General features: G+C 38.3%; 1 protein-coding gene across 1 annotated transcript; it reads left to right on the top strand.

Moving 5' to 3' along the window:
* The first annotated feature begins 2192 nt into the window (after positions 1–2192).
* Positions 2193–8294, top strand: LOC142168014 (uncharacterized). Its single transcript, XM_075228662.1, has 6 exons — positions 2193–2557; positions 2672–2816; positions 2931–3226; positions 3511–3749; positions 3970–4499; positions 8142–8294. The coding sequence occupies exons 1-6, from the start codon at positions 2193–2195 to the stop codon at positions 8292–8294; spliced, it is 1728 nt and encodes a 575-aa protein (XP_075084763.1).
* The last annotated feature ends 2343 nt before the right edge of the window (positions 8295–10637 follow it).

The following is a 10637-nucleotide window of genomic DNA, read 5'->3' as shown; positions in this document are numbered from 1 at the left end:
AATAATATGTGCGGATAAATTTTCATTTCTTGCGTAACATATTCGCGATTAAAAAAATTGTGACAAGTTACTTGTAGAATATAAGATGTACATGTATATCCTATATTCTAGATCCTCGTTGAAGGTTAGGCTATTTGAGGAGAAATAGTAAGAGAAAATGTTCCTTAATCTAGAAGGAGAAAATTAGTCCCTAACAATAAAACCTAACAAAGCAGAGAAAAAAAGACAATAATAATCTTTGAAATTTTGAAATATTACCATCTAAGTGATCACCTTAATTTAATATCCACCTTTTCTGCTTCACACATATAGACACTCAAAAAATCTTTATGTGCACACTTTACTGACGGGTTTATCAAGTCAACAATTAACTTACAAAAATAAAGTACTAAAATTGCACGACCACATTATATCCAAAAGTTATTAGCAAGATGTTACACTGTTATTTACCAAATTACTAACCCGAGCACTCGGGACTCTGTTCGAACATACTCATATTTAGCTAAAAGTATATATATATATATATATATATATATATATATATATATATATATATATATATATATATATATATATATATATATATATATACACACACAGTTTCTTTTTCGAATAGATAACTAAAATATATCGATCGTTTGTGACAATTACATACCTTAAAATCGATTTTCGGAGGACAAGTACTCATAATTGGTCCTCATTAATGCAAAACATAAAATTAAATTTGTAACATAATCGAATCGGATATACTTAACAGAGTAGCATCGATAATATGAAGACATGCAAGTTTTCTCTATAATTATCAATAATGGAAAGAGACTTTAAAAAATATGTCAACTGCCATATTCAACGAAATTTGTTGTAATTTTCTGTAATAAATATATAAAACTATGCACACTAGAAAGTTGATTAAGAAAGGAAGAGTTTCTTGAAAAAATGTATATTGATATAGCAAAATCACCAACACGGATTGTGGTGGAGGTAAGTACTCGTTCATATTAACTACAAGTCTCGGGTTCGAGCCTTGATATGAAGTCCTCTTTTTTAGAAAATACTTTAACCCTCAATGTGGGACTTTCCTGTGCGGATCAGAATTTCGTCGAGCCCTAATAACTAATAAGGAACCGAACACTGAGTGAAATATAAAGCTGGGGGTTGAAAACTTGTTCTTACCCTCTAGCTTGAGGGAGAGTGTTGAGATTAGTAGTGATAGTGGTGGTTAGCTTTGTTAGTTATCCATTTGTTAGTTATAACTAACTTAGACTATGCTAGAGTTAGAGTAACTAGAGTTAGCTATAGTACTAACCACAGTTAGATTAGTCTTCACACATTATATACACATGTACAAATAAATTTTACACTAGGAATGAAATATTATAATTTCTCTCTCCTCTTCTAGAATATTCCCTAAGATTCATTTATGCCACCTCCTTCTTCAGCTAACAGAGTAATTCAACTCAATCACCGTGGCAGAACTCCATGGATAGCTGAATTCAACATGGTATCAGAGCCACACGGCTATTAGTGTGGTCCTATTGTCTTCCACTTTTCATTATCTCGAAGCTTGGAAGGAAGATCATCAATGGCGACAGTCGATAACATCGAACCTTAAAAACTAAGTCACAATCATCCGCTCTTCTTGAATTCAAATTATAATTCAGGAGCTATATTGATTTCGTTATAATTGAGAGGACACAAAAATTACTCTGTGTGGATCCGGGCAATGAAGATTGCAATCCTAGGTCGAAACAAGCTAGGTTTCATTAACAGCAAATGCAAAAGGGAGAATTACGGTACGAATCTTGTTGACCTCTGGGAACGTTGTAATGCGATTGTATTGTCTTGGTTGATGAACTGTGTTTCACCAGAATTACTGAGTGGAATGGTGTATTCCTCAAATGCTGGTGCGGTATGGGATGATTTGAAGGAGCGTTTTGATAATGTGGATTGTTTCTAGGATTTTTCAAATCCACAAAGAAATTGCTACTACTAATCAGGGCACTAACTCAATTTCAACTTACTTCTCAAAATTGAGAGTGCTTTGGGCGGAATTTGATAGTTTGGCACCAATTCCTGGTTGTGACTGTGTCAAATCTCGTGAATTTGTTCAGTTTATGGAGCGCCAAAAGCTTCTACATTTTCTGATGGGGCTAAATGAGTCATACGAGCAGGCTTGAAGTTAGCTCTTGATGATGGTCCTAGTGCCATCAGTGAATAAGGCATATTCTATGCTAATGGAACGTGAAATCCAAAAGACTATGGCAAGTGCTTCTGCTAGTCTAAATGCTGGTGAAATGGCTGCCTTGTTGACAAATAGGGTTGGAAATCAACAAAAGCCAAAGAAGAACTACAATCTCTACTGTAATTACTTCAAATTGAAAGGTCATACTAGGGATACATGCTACAAGCTAGTGGGATATCCAAATGATCACAAGTTCAAGAAGAGATACAATCCTCAAGGAACAGCTAATTTGGCGACTGAACAGCCTGCACCAGCAACATGCACTTCCATTGCCACTACACCAACCTTCACACCAGAACAATACAAACAAATCCTGTAATTGCTCAACAGTAAGTCTACAGAAGTTGCAGCTAATGCAGTAGAGCTGGAAACATGTATTATTACATCCTTAATGACTTGTTTGAATCAAGGTATTTGGATTGTATATAGTGGATCAACCAATCATATGACTCCAAGGTTGGATTTACTCCACAATGCAAGTTCATTAAGTAGAGATTGTTCAGTTCACTTATCAAATGGAGAATTAGCTGAGATTGCCCACAGTGGTTCAACTAACATATTCAAGGATCACAAAGTTAGTGATGTACTTCATGTTCCTCATTTTAAGTACAACCTATTGTCAGTTTCAAAACTCACTAAAGAGCTACAATGCTTGGTAGCATTCTTTCCTGGCCTATGTGTGTTTCAGGATCTCTACACTGGCAAGGTGTTGGGGATTGGTAGTAAATCAAATGGGATCTACATTCTTAAAGAATGCATTCAGAAAAGACGGTTGACTACACCAATTGTACATACTACAGCTATGCAGACTTCATCACAAAAAAAAAAAAAAAAATCAGAGTTCAATAAAGCTCAAAATTTGGCATTAGAGGCTTGGACACCTACTATGGAGGCATTAAAGAGAATTGACAAAGTCAAGCAGCAATTTGGAAATGATAGATTAGATATTGATTGTTACGAGTGTCCGATTTGTCCATTAGCTAGGCAAACTAAACTACCATTTCCAGTCAGTAAGAGTAGAGCACATGCTCTTTTTCATCTTTTATATACAAATGTATGGGGACCCTACAGAGTACCTACTTATGATAATAAAAGATTCTTCCTTACATTAGTAGATAATTTTTCTAGATCTACTTGGTTGTTTTTAATGAATGCTAAGGATGAAACCTATTTATTAATGAAGAGGCTTACGTGTATGATCCACACACAGTTTAATTATCATGTTAAGATAATAAGAACTGACAATGGATCATAATTGTTTAAATCAGATATGAGACAGTTCTTAGAATTACAGAGATCATTCATCAAACTACATATGTATATAATCCACAACAGAATGACATTGTAGAAATGAGACATAGATATATACTGGAGGTGGCTAGGGATTTAAGATTGCAAGCTGCAATTCCACTAAGATTTTGGGGAGATTGTGTTCTCACAGTTGTGCAGATTATAAACAATCTACCTTCCACAATTCTAAAAGGGAAGTTTCCTAGAGCATTTGAGGGTATTTGGGTGCTTATGTTAGGCTGTGAATGTGAGGAGACGGGATAAAGTTTTAGCTAGGGCATAACATGTTGTTTTTATGGGATGCTCACCTACTAAGAAAGGATACAAATTATATGATTTGCACTCCAAGCAGTTCCTGGTCAGTAGAGATATGATCTTTAAGGAGCAGATTTTTCCTTTCAAGCACATGAAGGTGTCTTATATTTCTATTTTTCCAGTCCGTGAACCAGCTGATGCAGCTGATGTGCCACCCACCCATGATGTATCTCAGCATTCTCAGGTTGAAGACTCTATATATGATGAATTCCCATATATTGGTGTCATGCAGAATTCAAATGAAATATTTGAAGAAGCAGACACTTCACTTGATGTTCTCCCTTCATCAATTGGTGAAGCTACTGAGAATCTCTCACATCCCCAAGGTGCCACTGACACATTGCCTATCGCAATCAGAAAACAACCCAGAACTATAGGACCACCAAGGTGGATGCAGGACTTTGTCTCAACTTCCTATGCATATCCAATGTCAAACTATCTAAGCTATGATAATTTGTCCCCTTCCTATGCAAAGTGTCTCTTAGCACATTCTTCAGTTGTTGAGCCACAACACTATTCTGAAGCTGCAAGAGATGCTAGATGGGTGACAGCCATGCAGCAAGAAGTGGAAGCCTTAGAAGGAAATAACACATGGGACATTGTTGACTTGCCTGCAGGCAAGACTCCTATAGGTTGTAAATGGGTGTACAAGGTAAAATAAAAAGCTAATGGGGAGGTGGAAAGGTTCAAGGCTAGACTTGTAGCCAAAGTCTTTAGTCAAAAGGAAGACCTAGACTACAAGAAAACCTTCTCTCCGGTGGCCAAGATGGTTATTGTTAGATCAGTTATTGTTGTAGCAGCCTCTAAGCATTGGCACATCTATCAAATGGATGTGCATAATGCTTTCTTACAAGGGGATCTCTTTGAAGAGGTATATATGCAACTTCTACAAGGGTACACTACCAAGAGGGAGTCCAAGACTAAAGTCTGTAGACTAAAGAAGTCACTTTATGGCCTGAGACATACTTCCAGACAATGAAACCTAAAGTTGACAGAGGCTCTTGAAGACATGGGCTTTGTTCAAAGCCATTTCGACTACTCTTTATTTACACAACAAAGAGGCTCAGTCTTTCATTGTGTTGGTCTATGTAGATGACCGTTTGGTCACTCACATTGATGCAACTTTGATTCAGACTGCTAGAGCCAACCTACAAAAGAAGTTCAAGATGAAGAATTTAGGGGAGCTCGGGTTCTTTCTGGGCTGAGTTTGCTCGGAGTAAAGCTGGTATCTTGATGAACCAAAGAAAATATGCCCTTGATTTGATTGTTGACTCTGGTCTAGGGGAATCTAAACTAGTATCTACCCCATTAGAATGCAATCAAACGCTAACAACAACAGAATTTGATGAAGTTATGGTGTGCACAAATGCAGATGACGGCATTCTGGATGATCCTGAACCTTACCAAAAGTTGGTAGTAAAACTGCTAAATTTGAACATGACTAGGCCTGATTTAGCTTATGCTGTCCAAATTCTAAGTCATTCATGCATAAGCCAAAGAGATCTCATATGGATGCATCCTTAAGGGTGATCAAATATGTAAAGAATGCACTAGGATCGGGACTATTGATGTCTTAATAGGGGTCTAACAACTTGGTTGCATATTATGACTCTGACTGAGCAGCATGTCCACAGTCTAGAAAATCTATCACAGGTTATCTTGTTAAGTTTGGTAACTCCTTAGTTTCTTGAAAATCTAAGAAGCAGAACACAGTATTCAAGAGTTCAGTAGAGGCAGAGTTTAGGAGTATGGCCTCCACTGTTGCAGAATTTTCATGGCTGGTTGGGTTATTCAAAGAGCTGGGAGTTATAGTTCAGCTACCTATCCATGCACTGTGACAGCAAAGCAGCTATTCAAATAGCTGACAATCTTATCTTTCATGAACGCACAAAATACATTGACATTGATTTTCACTTTGTGGGGGAAAAGCTGCAGTAGGGCCTCATTCACCAAGGGTTTTGGAAAGGCACATCATTATTTTTTGCTTAACAAGCTGGGGGTTGAAAACTTGTTCTTACCCTCTAGCTTGAGGGAGAGTGTTGAGATTAGTAGTGATAGTGGTGGTTAGCTTTGTTAGTTATCCATTTGTTAGTTATAACTAACTTAGACTATGCTAGAGTTAGAGTAACTAGAGTTAGCTTTAGTACTAACCACAGTTAGATTAGTCTTCACACATTATATACACACATGTACAGATACATTTTACACCGGGAATGAAATATTACAATTTCTCTCTCCTCTTCTAGAATATTCCCTAAGATTTATTTATGCGACCTCCTTCTTCTTCAGCTAACAGAGTAATTCAACTCAATCACCATGGCAGAGCTCCATGGATAGCTGAATTCCAATGACAAATGGTTTGAAGCGTTAGAAACTAGACACGAAGACCTTTAATTGGAAAGGTCATCCATCACAAAACTCTTTATATATATATATATGTATATATGCTCGTCCAAAATTTGGTCTTGTGAGTAGTCATTTGGAACTTTAGTCTATTATGCAATTCCCAACTGGACTTGGACTTAGGGCTCTCCTTAGACCCCACATCACTTATAATATGCCTTGTACACTTATTATAATATCCAATTGATATCCATCCTATGAAAGTAAACTCTAGAAAATATTATAGTAATCCATCTCTGTACAAACAAGTACGAACAGGTACAGATGTAGACATGCATATTTCATATTTAATAAAATATGTTTTTTTGTATTGATCTCTTTCACAAGACTTATCCTCTATACACAAAAATGTCGACATAAGATAACGCTATTTGATAAATATTGCTCCTATCACAACCTAACATGAGATTATAATTATAATAATATCAACAATTTGAACTTCAGGCTGGATGTCATCCCTTTAAACAACCTATCTAATATTTTTAAATCATTTTTTTAGAGTATAAGTTCTATTTACGCATTGATAGTGTAAATAGATTATGCAGGTAAAAATTTTATGATAAAGTTTAGACTATGGTAACTAACCTGCAAGTGTAATTACACGTAACATCATCGAACATAACTAAATATGGATATAGTATTTTCTCCTTAACCTCAGATATCTTTCGTCTGACGGACAAAATCTGTGAGCAACATTAAATAACTGCAGTCAAATATTTTCATTATACAGATATAGAGAGACATATATAAATGACAGATTGTCCTTTCGACCTCAACAAATGATTCAGTAACAATTGATAAGACTTGTCATGTTATATATAATATCTTTTACAATAAAAGAAAGTCTGGTAGAAAGTAACGGCCAAAAGAATCTTCTAGAAGCTATGAAGGTATCAGGAATCTACGCAAATACTAAGAGTCTAGAATCAAAGTGTGGTCTTTTTTTGGACTCAAACGACAAAAATAGGTGGAAAAAAAATTGACTACCATTTTATATATAGCGCGCTATATTTGAACTTTCCTGCCTCACCAATAATTTTATCGGTTAAGGTATAGCGCGGTGAATACATCTGCTATATTTGAACTTCCCTGTCCTACCAATAATTCATCTGAACTTTACTGACCCACCAATAATTGAGGGTATAGTGCATGCATAATGCGCGCTACATATATAGCGCGCATTATGTATGCGCTATACCCTCAATTATTGCACCCGCGGACTAGTTTTTTTCTTATTTAAGGAGTTTTAGAATTTGGAAAAAATCCATTCAGGATCCTTTAGGTCTTCCGAAATATTTATTCATTAACTTATTTTGCATTGTCATAATATCCGAAAAGCACTCAGTCCGCTATAGTTGTTCTACACAGTGTCATGTTAAGTTGCCACTTACAATGCAGTACGATAGATTGGTATCGTTGTTATGTAAAAAAATGATTGTGAGGATATGTTCGGTTAATAATAAAGTAATCGAAAGATATCCGTATTCTGTTACTCCGCAAGGGTTGCTTGTTATGCTGAGTTTAACATCGAAGACGATGAAACTCTGATAGATTTTTTGAGGATTCCGGATGAACACCGGGAACTTCTTGTGATAAAAATGTTGGAAATATACGTCAAGGCTGAAGACGTTCCCAATATTGAGGTTCCGCAAAATAGGGATATCCCTCAATCATCGGGTGATTTTTTTGGAGCAGTTTTATCCGAACAGGTTCCAGGTGAAAGAGTTTGGCCAGATCTAAACTTATCTCCACGGACGAATGAGGAGCGAGGATATAATTTCTCCCCAAGTTTACATAATCCACAAGCCGAGTGGTAAACTTTAATTTTTCTTTGTATTACGATGTTTATTTTTATGTATTGCATTTGTATTAACACTCATATATTCCACAGGGGTACCAGTCAGATAAGAATTTTACAAGTTATGAACTAACAGACAGTTGGAATATGCTTAGTTTTGGTGTGTTGGATCATGGTGGTCCATCCGGGAGTCATCAGCAACATGATAATGTGCATCGTGGGATATCAACAGATTATGATTTGTAAGTTAAGTGATAAATTTTATGTGTAATGTGTGGATGAAGTTGAGAAACTCATTATTTAATTGGTTGTCCAGTGAAAAGGAGCAACTTGAAGGTCATTTCCTTACTCAATTTCCCGAAGACGACATATTTAATCGGGATCTGGCAGATGCACAGAGTCAGGAAGATGACAGTAATTATGACAACAATGCTGATGAGTATGGAGATGACACACTCTTCCCTAACGAGGGTGATGATGATGAGGACGAGAATGATGAATCTGATTTGACAAGGGAGCATGCTCCACCTCCCATTAGACCGAAAGTGTACGAATCTTATGTGCCGTTTCATTCAAGGAGATTCCCTACCATGATCAGTTGCCAAGTATGCTGGATGTGGATGCCCTCACAATAGATCTTGATGAAATTTGGACAGTAATGTAGGATGAATCTAGAGCAACGGTGTTGTCAAAGAATATGCTTTTTGCTACCACCACGACCACGTGGGCCACCCCTTCCTCTCTGGACACGCCTGCCACGTCTACCACGTTCACACTCCACTGGTGGCCCATGATGGTACTCCTCATGCGACACATAATCAGCCTCGTATCCTAAGCGCCCATCCTCTCGGGCATGTCTCAATGTGTCAACAGCAAGATCAGTATCCCGACGTCCAAACACGTGCAAAGTTGCCGCTCCCTCGCCTGTATGTTGTTGCATCTCCAGTCCCAACTGGTAGAACTAGTGTAAGCCAATAGCCTGCATAACATATAAAATATTAACTACAGAATGATAATGTAACATTATGAGTACGTAAGTATAAGAAATAACATACCAGTGTTTCATGCCTCTCGGCGTATGGAATGTACCGACCACCAGCACGATGAACGGGATTCCCGACGAGAAGTTGGGTAACACTGCAATACCAACCCATGTACTCATGCTCGCCTTCTATACAGTCAGATGGAGGGTATAGCAGAATTAGACCATACCTATGGCCCCAAACCTCAATATGGGCCTCTAGCCAGTCCAAGTATGTCTGGACAACCTTGCAAAGGTCATTATGGTGGTAATGTGTGTTGTGCCAAGTGGGTGTAATAGGTACAAGTTGCGGGCGACCAAACTGGCGAAGGACTCGCTTGGTGGAATGATGCTCGATTATATTGAGACATATTAGTGGGACGGAAGAGCTCCACATAGTTCGCCCACAGGAGCAATAATCTGGCAAACCAGCTATTAGGCGTCGCTTTATGGACTCCATACTAGCTATTTATTAAATACAAGAATCATGAGTAAACACAACACATATCAAGCCAGGCCAAGTAAACTTAAGTATATATGTACTTGCGCGCCTTTAAATAAATCCAACAAATCCCTGTATTAAGGGAGATGATGGTGAGCCTCGACCTCGTAGGCGTAGGCTCGCCTATCAATCCACCTCCAAGATAAAGAGAGAAAAGGTGGAGGTGGTGCATTCGTAGCTATCAGTGGCAGAGGTGGCTAGAACTGCAGGAACCGCTCCCTAGCCCTTACCTAATATAGATTGTGGACGTAAAATTTATGGTATTTTTTCCTATGTATGTTATAATTATGAAAAAAATTGACTATGTTTTCACCTGCGGCAGCGGTAAAAATCTGTCAACATCTATCTGGGTGCCCATGCACGCCCGGTACATCTTCCTATACAGGTAACCTAGAATAACTGCACCCCAGCGGTAACCAGATAAATCATCTAGCCGCTCCAGATGATGTAGAAATTGCAAGCTGACTAGGTTTCCCAAAGTATTCGGGAACAGTATACCACCAAACATCAGCAGCAACAACAGTCTCATGTGACGGTCGATATCCTCTGGTGGTGAATCATTAGTAATCTCCACGTCCATCGCCACCAGATGCTACCGAACGGGCGTTAGCTATAATCGACTGGACCCACTCAATGCAGTCGATTTCGCTGGCTGGAAACCGGTGAGCTGCTGCAATATATGAAGGTAATCCACTCCCGTATAGTCTCTAAGAGCATGCAGTAAACTACAGGTATACCATCAACAGGCAGCCCGAACAGAACCTCCACGTCCTCTAGCGTGATGGTAGCCTCACTGATGGGTAGATGAAACGTGTGCATCTCCGATCGCCAGCGCTCTATCATAGCCGTGACCAACGCCTAGTCGAACTGTAACCGACCGATCTCTATGATCTTGTAGATACCCGTACCCTGAAGGCATCTAACTATACGAGGATGCAGTGGGTGGTCCCTAATGAACTCCCACATATCGTCTATACGTCTGGGGAAGAATGTCTGGGACAGAGACTGCCCATCCTAGATGTGTCAAGACCTATGGTATCCATGTAGCAACAGTAGCTCTTGAGAT

This window comes from Nicotiana tabacum, chromosome 13, assembly GCF_000715075.1.
Source record: "Nicotiana tabacum cultivar K326 chromosome 13, ASM71507v2, whole genome shotgun sequence".
Lineage (NCBI taxonomy): Eukaryota > Viridiplantae > Streptophyta > Magnoliopsida > Solanales > Solanaceae > Nicotiana > Nicotiana tabacum.
This window is presented reverse-complemented; position numbering and strand designations above follow the sequence as displayed.